The sequence below is a fragment of the Ovis aries genome, chromosome 24 (assembly GCF_016772045.2).
Source record: "Ovis aries strain OAR_USU_Benz2616 breed Rambouillet chromosome 24, ARS-UI_Ramb_v3.0, whole genome shotgun sequence".
Lineage (NCBI taxonomy): Eukaryota > Metazoa > Chordata > Mammalia > Artiodactyla > Bovidae > Ovis > Ovis aries.
Window position 1 is genome coordinate 9,029,333 of NC_056077.1, and position 16,259 is coordinate 9,045,591.

At 46.6% G+C, this 16,259-nt stretch overlaps 1 protein-coding gene across 1 annotated transcript in view; it reads right to left on the reverse strand.

Annotated features, from left to right (window-relative positions):
• Positions 1-16,259, reverse strand: part of GRIN2A (glutamate ionotropic receptor NMDA type subunit 2A) — a 440,165-nt gene that overhangs the window by 11,983 nt on the left and 411,923 nt on the right. The window contains exon 11 of the mRNA XM_027961880.3: positions 5,217-5,455. Coding sequence (XP_027817681.1) covers positions 5,217-5,455 — 239 coding nt within the window. The remainder of the gene's footprint in view (positions 1-5,216; positions 5,456-16,259) is intronic.

The following is a 16,259-nucleotide window of genomic DNA, read 5'->3' on the forward strand; positions in this document are numbered from 1 at the left end:
AAGAAGGGGGTTGTGAAAGGGATGCAGAAGCTGCTGCCGACTCTGGGGTAAACTCGTGGGAAGGATGTGTGAGAAGTGTGGACTCGGGTGACAGAGGCCCCACTGATCCCCACGGTAGGGACGCTCAGAACCCATAGCGATGCTCGTGTAACTGTGACAGCCACCGCTGTTTGCCCTCCTGCATCTTTCTTGTTTTCTAGAGACAGTCTCCACTGCGTCAAGGAAGAGTAAACAGCAAGGCCTACAGCTGTGCGTTTGAGCATCTCTTCCTCTGACCTCTCCACTCCAGGCTGCAGGATGAAGACTGCCCAAGACGAGGTGACGGCCCTTCTCACCTTCTCTCGTCTCCTTCTCTAGGCCCTGAGTGGTCTCTTTCCCTGCCAGGAGGCAGCGTCTCCTTTTTGTTTCTGAGGCTGCAGGATGTCAAAATGTACAAACGTGTATTTCACATAGAGCAGGGCTTTTGAATCTTGTATGCTAACTTAAGCTTTCCCTGACCAATTCGGTGATGTAATAGTCTCATAAGCTAACCTAGAGGGACTCTGCTATATTGGGTGAAAATCAGTGTGTCTCCTACATGTCTGAATCAGCCAAGATCAGAGCCTTTTCTTCCTGTTGTTAGCACTGTGAGAACATTAGCTTTTACATGTTTTTCTAACTTTGCAATTTTATTTTAATGAGCTTCTGTCTTCCTTTTAGAGATTTTGAGAACTCGCCTCCAACCTCCCCCATCAGAGTGGTGTGCTCCCGCCTGTCGAGATGAGCTCGTTGTCTCCGTATTTGCAAGAGGCTCTCAGAAGTGGCTGGGGAGCTGAGCTATGTTTCAAGAGCCGGGAGGATGGCAGCTGACTGCTTTTTCTCATCCCTGGTTTCCCCTGGGGCTCACTGGACACAGCTGAGGCAGTTCCCAGGTGCAGATCTGCCTGGCAAAGCCTCAGGAAAGAGTCATAATGGGGGCCTGTACCCCAGGTTGGGTTGGTGGGGGTTCTCCAACTGAGCTGATCCATCCTCCAGATGGGCTGATGGGGAGGTGGGAGTGTGTATTACAGAAGGGTGGGAAGAGTCAGAGGCCAGAAGCCCACTGGAAACGAGCCCCAGCATCATCTGTTATTAGCTCTGGGACCTAAGTCACTACATCTTTTTGAGCCTCAAGTCCCACATCTGTAAAATGGGAATCATACTCTTTAAGGTGGATATCAGGGCAAGATCTGACAATGCAAGCAGAGCACCTCACGTGGATGGGGCTCTGTCAGTGCAAGTGAGTGAGTGCTCCATCATCCCCATTGTGCCCCTCCTGCTTGTCACCCCTCCCCTCTGTCCTCTCACACAGTGGTCCTATGATCAGAGCCGTAGGAAATGGGTGCTACCCTTTACTACTGCACATTAGCTCTGGAAAGTCATCGTGGCTTTCTGATTCCATATGCTGCCCAAACCCGACATTGGAAGGCAAATCCCTGGGCTGGGGTTTCTTTCTTCCCTGCAGAGGTCTCCCTTTCCTCCTCTCTAGTATTCACAGTCTCCAGCTACCTTTTATGGCTTGTGTAAGTGATATGCCCTCTCGGCCCACGATGGGTTCAGATGAATGGAGCACTGGAGGCTCAACATGCTATTCCAGACAACTGGCTCTGTCCATCCTCCAACTCCCAGAGGACCCTGGCCACTCAGAACATTCTCAGTGGGGCCTGAGCACGACTGTCCTCCTTGGTTCCTTGGCACCCGGGCCTGATGCCTAAAGTTTCTGGTATCCTCTGCTTATTTGTGTCCCCCTAGCCTTCCAATTCATGTATTGAGATCCCAGCTCCCAAAGGTGATGTATTAATAGTAGGTGGGTGCTTAGGTCATGAGGTCCAAGGTGGGGCCTTTGGCAGGGGCACTTCTTATAAAAGAGACTCACAGAGCCACTTCATTCCTTCAGCACAAGGGGACATCTGCAACATGGAAGAGGGCCCTCACCCCACCATGCTGACACACTGATCTTGGATTTCCAGCTTCCAGAACTGTGAGTGTCATGTTTTTTTTGTTGATGAAGCACTGAGCATGTGGTAATTTGTTAAAGCAGCCGGAAGGGCCCAAGATGATTGTTGTTATTTGCTAAGTTGTGCCTGATTCTTTTGCGACCGCATGAACTGTAGCCACATGAGGCTCCTCTGTCCATGGAATTCTCCAGGCAAGAATGCTACAGTGGGTTGCCATTTCCTCCTCCAGAGCATCTTCCCGACCCAGGGATCAAACCTACATCTCCTTCACCTCCTGCATTGGCAGATGGATTCTTTACCACTGAGCCACCTGGGAAGCCCCGGCTAAGACTGTTTATCACCTCTACTCTGTCGCCCCCACTGCAGGTCGGCCAGAAGCTGCCTCAGGCTCTCCTCTGAGCTCTCTGGAAGGACGTCATGGTTTCCACCTCCTTTGTCTCTGGCTTTGCTATGTTTCCCATTCCTCACATCTCAGGAGACAACCAAAGTGGTTCTCTTTCCTGATGACAGTGAATATATATTTTTTTAATATAATGAAAGGGACAGTGTCTTGGAGAGGAAACAACAGTTAAAGGCATCCTGCAGAAGAGAGGATGTCTTTTTTTGTAAGTCATAATGGACAAAAGTCACAGCTATGGGAGAAGCTTGGTTCTAATGTAAAATAAATGACCCTCTGAGTTCTGGCCTCTGCCCTTGGCCATTGCAAAAGGGCAGGCATCTCAGGTTTGTGTCCCGTGGGACATGGGGTCCCCTCTCCACAAGGGAGGGGGAGATGGAAGTTCAGGTCCTGGCTTGTCAAGGACACACCACAGCAATGCTGCACTGAGTTCCCCCTTCGTGCCTGTCCCTCAAGAGGCTTGGAACAGGAGGAGTGAGGGGTTTAGTTCATTTCTCAGAATAACAGTCCTCACTTGGCTTCCTTAATGGTATCTCGGACAGAAGGAGCGCTCTTTCAAAAACAAGCAGGATTTACAAGTAAAGGCAATTGTGTGCATTCGCTCATGGCAATCCCAGAATCATTTAGATATGGAAAGCCTTCAGTAATTGGCAGAGAGAATTAGCTTAAAGTTGGCTTAATACCTAGCTACATGCATGCACATTGTTATTTTTAAACAATCTGTGTGTTTAGATGCCATCAAGCTAATTAGGAAATATGTATTTGCATAGAACTCAAGTTTAGTTGCCACTGAATGGAGAAAATAAATCCTCCTGACTAAGCCTGTGTGTACTTCTGGATCTCTTAAAACCACCAAACCCCAAGAACACATAAATTCCTCTTTAACTGATTATTTTGTTTTCCCAATAAACATTAGCATCTAAAACTAGATGCTTCTAACTACATATTTTTCACCATGTTTCAAATCTTAATTTGTCCAATCCTTTCAGAGTAAAACAAATTCCAAGGCGAGTAAATGGGAGAAATAGACAGATAAATAGATGGATGGATAAATGAATGAATGGATGGATAGATGGGTGGATGGATGGATAGATAGATGGCATTGATTATCAGATAGATAGATAATATTATACCGCGTTGGAAGATCAGTGAGCAATATGTATGTATGTAAAGTGAAAGTGTTTGCGTCAGTTGCGTCTAACTCTACGACACCATGGAACGTAAGCCACCAGGCTCCTCTGTCCATGGCATTCTCCAGGCAAGAATACTGGAGTGGATTGCCATTTCCTTCTCCCGGGGATCTTCCTGACCCAAGAATTGAATCTGGGTCTCCTACATGGCACGCAGGTTCTTTACCATCTGAACCACCAGGGAAGCCCCTATCCTGTGCTGGAAGATCAGTAAACGATATATGTATATGCTTTTATCTGAGGCAAGTAAGCGACTAGCTTGTGTTGAACAGGTAAATGTCGTTCAGTTCTGTGCATATGTATGTGTGTAGTATGATTTGCATCAAATCTCTTAGTTTGCTTGTATTTGATGTCGGTTGCTTGGGTAAGATTGTGGGCTCAGGCTGTTACTACACCACCTAGAGTCAGATCCTGGCTCCAGCAAGGCTGAGCGGTGTTGGGTTATTCCTCTAACCTTATAACTGTGAGTTTCCCCAACACTAGGACCATATCAGTACCGACCTCATAGAAGTGGTTTGTCGGTTAAATGAGAAGAAGAGTATAAAGTCCTTCCCTGGTGCCTGGGAAATAAATGTGTCCCCCAGATAGAAGCTCTTTCCACGACTGTCATTGTGATGAATGCATCTCACCATGTGCATCTGTGTATGGCCTCACGCACGTGCCATGCTGTGCAGCACGAAAGGAGACTTCTGTGGCTTCCATGTGAGTGCACTGACTACGGCGTGCATACTCTGTGCTGCTGTTTATGTCGGGCTGAACATGTATTTTGTTTTCTGTTTGAAGTGTGTGTGTTTTCTTGTGGTCCTTCAAGCCTGTTTCATTTCAGGCTCTGTTGCATCACACATGTTCCTGAGGTTTGTTACCTGTGTACACACATGGTGTTGTGTCATGATTCTGCTTGGTCACATGTGTCTCTTTGAAGGCATGCAAACGTTGCAACATGCTGCACAGGAACTTTAATAACGTCCTAGAACATATCCGGGTGCTCGTCAGGGAGGCCGCAGACTGGCTGTGCTTAGCCCATGTGTTTTGGTGTTTTCTCTAGTTTTCAATGGAATTAGTTACTAGCATTTAAAAACTGAGGGACATCCCTGGCCGTCCAGTGGTAAAGATTCCTCACTTCTGTTGCAGGGGGTGCGGGTTTGATCCCTGGTTGGGGAAATAAGAGCCTGCCTGGCTCACAGCACAACCAAAAAATGTTAAATAAAAATGGAAAGTTTTCCTGTATAATCAGATGGCCATTTTCTCCTATAAGAACTGAAAATTGGCCTTGCCTTCCGCTAAGACCATCCTCAGCAAGAGCAGAGAATGATCATCTCCTTTGGGTTTGACACACTGTCATATTTTACCACGGTCTCCATTGCTCTCTCTCCTTGACACCCAGGCTCAGCTGCTATTTTTCATTCCATCTGTGCTATTTTTCTCAGGCCCAGCCTGCCTTATTCATTCACCTTCCATTTCTGGCTTGTACGGTCGTCTGGCTCATGAACACAGAATCCAGTGCCCTTTCCTCACATCCAAGAAGGGTTGGTGAGTGAGGGGAGGGTGTGCAGACCCCCACCCCCTGCCCAGGGGTCCCAAAGCACTCTGGGAGCCCCCGTGCTTTTCTGGACCTGCCTGCTGCAGAGAGAAGAAGCCGTCAAGGATACTGACCCTGCTGATGGAGAAGAGCAGGCCCGGCCGGTCGGAGCAGACGCCCGTGAAGCAGAAGCGCAGCTTCCAGTAGAAGAGATGCTCCCAGATGAAGGTGATGAGGCTGAGCGCCATGGCGGCTGCCAGCATGTAGAACACGCCTGCCATGTTGTCGATGTCCAGCTGGCTGCTCATCACCTCATTCTTCTCGTTGTGGCAGATCCCCGTGAGCCACAGCGTCTCCAGCTCCTCCATCTCCCCTGGACGGAAGACAAGAGCCACAGGCAGTGAGGAGCAGGGCCCGTGCCGCGGGGCAGACACCGCTGCGCTTGGGGCGGACAGGTGTGACTTAGAGCTGCACAACCTTAAGGGGGGGACTGAGCTCTGCGTTCCCTCCCTGGTCAGCTGAAGATAATGATGGCAACGCCTACGAAACATGGTTGCAGGAGGAGGAACTGAGATCCTGTCTAGAGAGAATTTGGCGTAGTCCCTGAATCTCTCTCTCTCTCTTTTTGGTCATTATTATCACGTTCTTCTCACCCTGCTTTGGGCTTCCCTGGTGGCTCAGACAGTAGAGAATCCACCTGTAATGCAAGAAACCTGGGTTCAATCCTTGGATTGGGAAGACCCCCTGGAGGAGGGCATGGCAACCCACTCCAGTATTCTTGCCTGGAGAATCCCATGTACGGAGGAGACTGGTGGGCTACAGTCCATGGGGTTGCAAAGAGTCAGACACGACTGAGTGACTAAGCACACAGCACTCAGCTTTTCTGTATCCCCACCCCCCACATCCACCCAAGCCTAGAACAGGACATGGGATAAGCTGACAGTAGCAGTGGGAAGACTTGCATTCTTGTTATGACTCCATCACTGACTAGCTGTGTTACCTCAGAGCCGCAATGATCCTGTCCGCGAAATGGGTAGAATAATAGTGCATACTCCCTCCGGTTCTAGAGAAGATCAAAGGAGCTCACATATGCAAAATTCTTAAATGTAGTGCCTGGCTCATGGTAAGTACTAAATAGTAGCCTGCAAGGGTTGTTGTCCAGGAAGCACCCAGCACAGAGCCTGGTACACGTTTGTACAGGAAGTATACACTAGTCATTTCTTTGTTTAGAGCATCAAAGATTATTCCAAAAAGTCACCTCAAGCAATGCACTTAGGGCACAGAGTGTTCCTTGCAAAGAAACAACTCAATCGCTTCTAAATGGCCCCTTGCAAACTAAATACTTCCCCAGGCAGGCAACTAAAGAAGCAGGTGGGGTTTTCAATGGGGAAAAAAAAAAAAGCATTATTTTGTCTCTCTTTTATGTGTATTTTATCCAGCTGCCATTTAGGAGGAAATTCTCTGGTCTAAATGTCTAGTAATTATACTAACTGTCTAGCAATTCACTAAACCATGGTGCTTAGACTATGATTCAGGCCTTTAAAAGTTATCCTTCAAAAACAGTGAAAATCAAAAAAGATGCCTAGAATGTTAAGTGAAGTGTACGACTAATATTCTATATACATGTGATCTCTAAGATATAAAAGATAGAAGTATAGGATTAAGAAATACACATGACTATGTATAAAATAGGTCCACAGCAAGGATATATTGTACAGCACAGGGAATGTAGCCATTATTTTGCAATAACTTTAAGTGGAGTATAATCTATAAAAACATTGAATCACTATTTGTGCATTTTAATATAATATTGTAAATCAACTATACTTCAATTAAAAAAACACTTGCAGAGAAAAAGAAATGCTCAAAATGTCTGATTTTCTTTGAAGAGATTAATCATAATTATTGCCTTTACACCGCTCTCTTTAAGTTTTATGAAATGCATGTATATTGCTTTCTGTTTCTTCTCACTCCTGAAACACTTGCCTGAACATAGAGAACGAAGGTGCCACTTATTTTTCTTAGACCTTTTGGAGATGTTATAAATTGTCCTTCTGACCTAGATTGTAATTGTTGAGAGGTCAGCTCATCATGTATTTATCATTACTTTCTGTGCAATCTATATTTCCTCTCTAATCGCTTTTGAGAATTTCATTCTCTTTGTGTGGAATCCAGGTGTGGGTATGTTTTATTTGTTCTGCTTTGGACTCTGTGATTCTGTGATTCTTCAATCTGATGACTCATAACTTTAATTTGGGAAGAATTTCACCCACCATTGCTTTGACCATTAACTTTCCCCATCTTTTAAAAAATTAACAGACTTTATTTTTAATTTTAAATTTACAGAAAAACTGAGCAGAAAGTGGAATCCCCATACAGTCTCTCTTCCCATTCCTCTTGGTTTCCCCTATTAACATCTGGCATTGATGTGATATATTTTTATAACTTATGAGCTAAATGCATTATCATGAACTACAGTCCATAGTTTATATTGACTACCCTGGTAGCTCAGCAGCTGGTAAAGAATCTGCCTGCAATTCAAGAGACCTGGGTCAATTCCTGGGTTGGGACGATCCCCAGGAGAAGGGAACGGCTACCCGCTCCAGTATTCTGGCCTGGAGAACTCCATGGACTATCCCATGGGGTCACAAAGAGTCGGACGCTACCGGGTGACTTTCACTTCACTTCACATAGTTTATATAAGGGTTCAGTCTTTGTGCTGTACAATTCTCTGGGTTTTGCCAACGCTTAACATCATGTATCCACCAAGACAGTATCATACAGAACAGTTTCACTGCCTTAAACATCCTCTGTGATCCAGCTGTTCATCCCCCGTCACCCCTCATTCCACCCCCTGGCAACCACTGATCTTCTCTTTCTATAGTTTCGCCTTTTCCAGAACATCGTATAGTTGGAGCCATACACAGTGCAACCTTTCCAGACATGCTTCTTTCTCTTAACAAGATGCATCGAAAGCTCCTCCGTATCTTTCCCTGGGTTTACAGACCTCTTCTTTTTATCTCTAAGCCGTATTCTACTGCATGGACACATAGTTTGTTTATGCATTCAACTACTGAAGGATATGGGGCTTCCCAGCTGGCTCAGTGGTTAAAGAATCCACCTGCAATGCGGGAGACCCAGGAGATGCCGGTTCAATCCCTGGGTGAGGAAGGTCCCCTGGAGAAGGGAATGGCAACCCACTCTAGTATTCTTGCCTGGAAAATCTCATGAACAGAGGAGCCTGGTGGGCTACGGTGCATGGGGTTGCAGAGAGTCGGGCACGACTGAAGCAACTGAGCATGCGTGCAGGCGCTGAAGGATATCTTGGTTGTTTCCAAGTCTGGACATTCATGAAAGAAACACAAACATTCATGTTTAAGTTTCTATGAGGATATAAGTTTTCAACTCATTTGGGTAAATACCTAAGGGCATTATCAGTGACTGTATTGTAAGACTATATCTAGCCTTCTTGGAATCTGCCAAACAGTCTTTCAAAATGTCTGTACCATTTCACACTCCCATCAGCAATGAGTAAAGCTCCTGTTCATATAATACATCCTCACCAGCACTGATTTTGTTTCGGATTTTGACCATTCCAATAAGGTGTGCATCACATTGTTTTAATTTGCAAGCCCTTTGCAAATCCTTAACATGATAATCTTAGCCTCAGACAATTTTGTTTAAAATACTCTAGACAGGGACTTCCCGGTGGTCCTGTGTTTGGGACTCCATGCTCCCAATGCAGGGGGCATGGGTTCAATCCCTAGGCAGGGAACTAAGACCCTACATGCCACACAGCTCCTTAAAACAATCCTAATGAGCTACTTCTAAGTTCTGTTTAAAAATATTCTAGACATTCTCACTCTGTCCTCTTGGTTATTGACTTTGTTTTCAGGTTTCTCATTCCTTCATTGTTCTGCCTTGCATTTATCTGATTCCCACAGATCTATTTTCCAGTTCATTTATTCCTTCATTGGTAATATTTGACTTTATGTTTTAATTTTTAATCTATTTTAATTGTGACATTCATTTAGTTCTTTTAAAATTCTGCCTGCTCATTTTGTCCTATCGCCCTACTTCAGTTGACTTTGAAAACTTTTATACAGTTTGGAATTTCAAACCTATCATCTTTTCCATTATTCTCAGCCTCATACCCCGTGCCACTCCCCCCCCAACCAGCCATCTGAATTCTCAGGGTTCTGTTCTGTTTGCCATGCGTGCTGACTCTCACGGTAGATTACTTCCTTGTGGCATTTGTAACTTTTGATTATGAGCGCATCTTCAGCAAAGCTGTTCTCTGCCTAAACCCCATGGGGCTCCCAAGCAACTTGGGTTACAGACAAGGCCTTATGGAGGGGCTCTGGGTTTGCTCTGGCCATGGTTCCAGGGGCTCTCAATGTACCAGTTTTTAACTTTTATTGGAGTATAGTTGCTTTACAAAGCTGTGTTGTTTCTGCTGCACAGCAATGTGAGTCAGCTGCAGGTATACATATATCCCCTCTTCCTTAGATTTTCTTCCCATTTAGGTCATCACAGGGCATTGAGGAGAGTTCCCTAAGCTAGACAGTAGGCTCTCATTAGTTATCTATTTTCCTGAGGCTGGGAAACATTGAGGGCAGGAGGAGAAGGGGACGATAGAAGATGAGTTGGTTGGATGGCATCACTGACTCGATGGACATGAGTTTGAGCAAACTCCAGGAGATAGTGAAGGACAAGGAAGCCTGGCGTGTCACAGTCCATGGGGTTGCAAAGAGTTGGACACTATTAACAACTGAACACTAACAGTACACAGTATCAATAGCATATACATGTCAATCCCGATCTCCTAATTCATCCACCCTCCCCTTTCCCCACTTGGCGTCCATACGTTTGCTCTCTGCATCTTTGTGTGAAAGAAATCCGACCGTTTTACTCCACCATCTAACAGACATTTAAACCTCCATACTAATTTGAGTTTTAATCTCTCAGCTTCAAACAGATGTTAAGCTCCTTGTACTTCCTTTGCTATGATGGACTGTTTTTTTTTCTAGTCTCCTTTCCACAGACTCCTTGACAGTCTCAGATTGAAGCCGTGGTATCATCTCCTTGCACAGTTCAGGGCCTCCCTGTGGATGTTAAAGCCCCAGGTCCCACCCCTCTTGCCTGTCTCCCTGTCAGCACCGCAGCTGAAGCATACCATGAGGATTCCCATTCCCCTCTGTTTCTGGCACCAAAGGATTTCTCTTCCTTTTGGCCTTTGCTGAGCATTGTGGGCTTGCATATGTGTACGTGTGTACATGCCTATAATGCTGCATTTTTATGCAGTTTGTAGCATGAAGGGGTCCCACATCAGTTAAGTTTCCATTGTACCACTACCATCTATGCATGTATAACTTTTGTGAAAGTGAAAGTGTTAGTCGCTCAGTCGTGTCTGACCCATGGACTGTAGCCCACCGGCCTCCTCTGTCCACGGAGTTCTCCAGGAATACTGGAGTGGGTCCTTCTCAAGGGGAATCTTCCCGACCCAGGGTCGTAACCTGTGTCTCCAGCATTGCAGGCAGATTCTTTGTTGTCTGAGCCGTCGAGGAAGCCCCATAAACTTTGTAATCATGATTTTTTAAAAGCATACATGTTTATGAGAAAAAAACTCTTTCTCTCTAACTCAACTCTTTCTCTCTAACAGTCTCCAGTACTGTGCTCACAAATGTCATGGGACAGTCAGCAATATGACCTCACAGTCCGCCCAGCACCACCATTGACTCGTCCAAATTCATTGCCTGCTGTATGCTTCAAGATTTACCTGGTGGCTTCCTCCTCTCCCCAAAACACCAATGCCATCCTTCCAAAAATACTGTGTTTTGACTTTCTCCCTCCCACTGGAGTTTGTGAGGATTCAGAAATGGGTCTTTTCATTACATTTTGTCAAATTCCCAGCATATCTTCCCTTTGGTATTGTCCCTAGGCTTCCCTGATAGTTCAAGGAAGAACTAAGAATCTGCCTGCAATGCAGGAGAGCCCAGTTTGCCCAGTTTGATTCCTGGGTCAGGAAGATCTGCTGGAGAAGGGTTAGGCTACCCACTCCAGTATTCTTGGGCTTCCCTGGTGGCTCAGCTGGTGAAGAATCCACCTGCAATGCAGGAGACCTGGGTTTGATTCCTGGGTTGGGAAGCTCCCCTGGAGAAGGGAAAGGCTACCCACTCAAGTATTCTGGCCTGGAGAATTCCATGGACTGTATAGTCCATGGGGCCGCAAAAAGTCAGACATGACTGAGTGACTTTCAATTTCACTTACTTTTCACTTTCAGAGAGAGACAGGGCTTCCCAGGTGGGACTCTTGGTAAAGAACCTGCCTGCCAGTGCAGTAAACCATGAGAGATGCGGGTTCAATTCCTGGGCCAGGAAGATCCCCTAGAGGAGGGCATGGCAACCCACTCCAGTATTCTCGCCTGGAGAACTCCATGGACAGAGGAGCCTGGCGGGCTACAGTCCATTGGGTCGCAAAGAGTCGGACACAACTGAAGGGACTTAGCCCGCACACAAGGAGAGACAGAATGTCTGTAACAGGGTCAGTCTCAGTCGAAGGAATATCATTTTGATTCCTTTCAGGATGTAAATATAAAGATTTTCCCTCTGCCTTTTGCTCAAACACCTCTCGTTGAAATAGGTCAACTTGGTAAACCAGACCCACCTCCCGAAAGGGGGGCAAACACGCATTTCTCAACACCAGTTACAACTTGTTCCAGTCATTCTCCAGCCATTCATTTCCTGCCTCGTGGCCTTTTCTACTAGTGCGCTGAACTGTAGTTCAAATACTTTCTAATTTCATTTTTAATTTACTCAAATATTGTCATCTCCTTGAGGGAGATCAGGAACAACGTTTTACGATTTTGATTATTTCTCAGGCCTGCAGCAGGTAGTAAGCATTGCATCCATATTTTCTGTCGCTTTCCATCTCCAGGCTTAAATTAGGCAGCATTGCAAGAAAAAAAAACAATGGTCAGATCTGTTGGGTGAGCTTTCCTGCCACATAAAGAGAGGAAGAGTCGGACATGACTAAGCAATGAACACTTATTTAAAGAGAGGAAATACAAAGCAAAAGGGAGTGGGCTTGAGAGTAAAAGGCTGGAGAGTAAATCCTCCATTTAGGGAAAAGCCCAAATGTCATTTTCTTTCCCCTACCAGGAAGCAGCCTGTGTTGCTCAGTCCGTGTCAGTTCAGCCCATTACAGAGGCCACAATCTTTGTCAGTGTGATCTTAGGACGTGGAGCTGGTCAATGGGGCAATTAAACGTCTTTTCTAAAGCAGACTTATTCTTGCTGGAAGACAAAAACTAACAGCTCCTGGTGGCAGAAGGAGGTTGCAGAGCTTTGGGTTTGCAGCCAGGGCAACACCTGAAATCCCCTCCCCACCGACAGCACAGCTCCCAACTCCATGACATGGAAAGCCCTCTCTTTCCGACTCTGTTTCTACATCCAATAACGGGAGGCTCACATGCACTTGAAAATGCCCCTGCAGGCATGGAGGTCATGCCTGTTTCAATTTTCTCGCTGAATCTGTCTTCGGGGGAGATGGCACTGCCAGCCACGTGCATCCTCTGCTGGTCTCTGAGCTCTGTGCCACCCTAAGGAAGGCTGTGACGTCCTGATCACAGAGCAGGACATCACAGCTTTTTCCCTTCCTCTTTCTCCTCCTTTCTTTCTTTCCTCCTCCCTTCCTTCCTCCCTTTCCCTCTTTCTTTCCTCTCCCTTTCTCTCTTCCAGCTTTCTCCCACAGTTGCTAGTTAAAAAGGCAGAGAGATGTGGCTTCAAAATGCAGGAGCCATAAAGATGCAAAATCTAAAAGGGACCACGTGAGAACTGAGCTGCATTGTGTAGCATCTGAGACCCTCTTCCATCTTCTTATTAGACGATGCTGTTGCAAGAGGCTATGTGAAGTGTACAGGGCTGGTCAGACGACAGGGACAGAAAGGATGTAGACAGCGAGGCCTCACACACAAACACAGGACTTCTCCCATTATCCATCCCCTCACAAAGTTGAAGCCAGGGGTTTCCGATTTGCAAAAGAGAATTAGATGAAAATTCAAGTAGACACCATCCAGCAAATTACAAGAAAGAATGCTTCAGGTAGAAAATAACCTAGAATAAGCTACAAAAGGGATCCCCCTTCCCTGAAGTGTTTAGGGAACGTGATGAATCACCCTGTAAGGTCTAAACAGTTACAGGAGGTAGAGCAAGGGTCAGACTGCCTATGATCAATTCATCTTCAACACTTACTACCCAGCTGATCTTGGATCTGCTTCTCTGCTTATCTATGCATCCACTCATCCATTCACTGATCTATTTTTCTAGTCTTTCAGTTAACAAAGTTACATAAAGTCTGTTCTGTTTCAGGGCATATATTAAGGTTTTCACAAATTAACCCAGGTAGCCGCATAGCCATGTAATGAGGCTGGGGCCAGGATCACACCCATTTTACAGATGAAGCACAAAGAGGTTAAGGGACTTGCTCAGTCTCTCTGAGATGCGGTTCTGGCACCTACCAAATCAGCACAACAGTGTTTACCTGTAGGAGTTCTACTGGAATTAAGCGAGGATACATGCACGAGGTGCCTGGGACACCTTGATTACTCAGTACCTATAACCCGATGCTGGGAAAGACTGAAGGCAAAAGGGACAGCAGAGGATGAGATGGTTAGCATCACTGACTCAATGGACATAAATCTGAGCAAACTATGGGAGATAGGGAGGGACAGGGAGGCCTGGCGTGGTGCAGTTCATGGGGTCGCAAACAGTAAGACGTGACTGAGCAGCTGAACAACAACATCAACACACGGTTGGAGACACTGTTATTTCCTGCCTGGAGCCAGGGAGCTGGTGGGCGGGGTGGATCACATAACACTCCCTGGGCCCTTCCAATTCTGGAGTCTATGATTCCAAGACTCTTGAGAGCCCCTTGGGCTGCAAGGAGATCACACTAGTCAATCCTAAAGGAAATCAACTCAGAATATTCACTGGAAGGATCGATGCTAAAGCTCCAATACTTTGGCCATCTGATGTGAAAAGCCAACTCACTGAAAAAGACCCTGATGCTGGGAAAGATTGAAGGCAGGAGAAGGGGACGACAGAAGATGAGATGGCATCACCTAGTCAACGGACATGAGTTTGAGCAAACTCCAGGAGATAGTGAAGGACAGGGAAGCCTGGCGTGCTGCAGTCCATGGGGGCACAAAGAGCTGGACACGGCTGAGCAACTGAACAACCACAACAACAGCATGATTCCCAGATACATGTCCAGAGGGAAGGCTAAGCCCTCCAGTAACAGCGTGCTGTGTCCAGCGTCAGAGAAATCAGTTCCTTCTCTGTCCTCAGACTCATTCTCTGAGCTTCCAGAGGGACTGCAGTTGCCTTTCAGATTAGATTTCATTCTATCCTGCGAAGCTGTCTGAGTGCTAAGGGGATTGCTTCGGGAAAGGATTTCACAGCAGGCAATGTGACTCGCCTTCAGGCAGCCTCAGCATTTCTCCCCTGGGGTCGGTTGTAAAAAGTCCATTTTGAACCTATACCCTTTAGGCTCTGTCTAGGGCCTGAGGATTCGCTGAAGTACATCTTCTGAAATCAGCCCACACATACACCCTCGCAGGCACACATCTACATATTTTTTTTCCCCTTGGTTTCTGGCCAAAGCACCTGACCCTAGGCAGTGATGGCGCAGAAAGAAACAGCGTGTGCTTTTAGCTTTGGGTCTGATGTTCTGTTTCATTTCCAGTCAAGGAAGCGAATGCTTTGGGGGCCTCTGAGGATCTCACCGGCTCGTGTCTTACTACCTCACTCATTCATTCACTCACTCGTTCGGCCGCTGGAAAAAAGGACGTTTCTAAAGCACTTAGCGTGAGGTCGGTATCTCTGTATTCTCACAGAGACAAATAACACACAGTCTTTGGCCTCTACCGGCTCTGAGTCCTGTGGGAGAGACAGTCATGTAAACCAGTAATTACGGCAAAATGAGATGATTGAATTTGCATAGGGCTGGAGGCAGCGAGAAACATGGCATGTTTTGAAATCAGAGAACAGTTCAAAATTGGCAAGGAGAAATAAGCCATCAAAGGAGGCAGTTGAAAGCAGCAGCCAGATGGATAAGGAGCTTGGGCTGTCCTGGGAACAGTGGGGTCACTGGATGAGACCAGCTGTATACTTGGTGGACCCAAGATTCTTCACTTACTGCCTATGTTTTTGCAACATGGGTCAGAAACCACATATATGATCAGAAACCACATATAAGATTGGCTGTTACAGGTATGTGTTGTGCTGTGCTCCCTCAGTCATGTCCAACTAATTGCAACCCCATGGATTGTAGCCTGCCAGGCTTCTCGGTCCATGGGGATTCTCCAGGCAAGAATACTGGAGTGGGTTGCCATGCCCTTCTCCAGGGGATCTTCCCAACTCAGGGATCGAACCCAGGTCTCCCACACAGCAGGAGGATTCTTTACCATCTGAGCCAATGTGGACAACAGTGCTATCGCATGCACTATGGGAAGGTCACCAGGAAATTCTATCCCAGGGATATGACACTGTTAGAGGCCTGCCCTGGTTTCAGGGGCAGGCAGTCCATGCGGACTAAACTCTCCTGCTCCCAGGCTATGTCGTGACTGGGAGATGCCCACCTGCAAGAAATTCCTGATGGGGATCCATTGTAAACTGTCTTCAGTATCACCACCACCCCAACAATGTGCTTCGGATCTACCAGCTGCACGGTATCATGCTGAACACGTGGCAGTGCCTGTCTTAGGGATCCAGCTCAGAGGTCTCCACCTTCAGGAAGCCCACCCTGAACGCACAGGGATATGCATATGAGACTATGGTTTCTCCTTCCGTGACATCCTGGATATCTCGTCAATAGAGAACTGCCACTTGCTGCTAAGTTCTCCCCATTGGGAGGTGAGTTTATTCAGGGTGGAGATCTTGTCTTATTCTTCCTGTGTCTCTAGTCCCTGGCACAGGGCTTGGCACATAGTAGGTGGTTCACGAAACTGTTCACTGTAGATGACACAAGGCTCCTCTCCTACAGCAGCTTGTGCTCTTCTGATCTAAGGATCAGCTGGACCCAGGGAGAGGAAGGAATCTTAGGCAGAGGGCTCAGGAATAGTTTCTGAAACCCAGAAATCAAGGCTGACTCTTGGGGCAAGTCATTTTCAATCAAAGA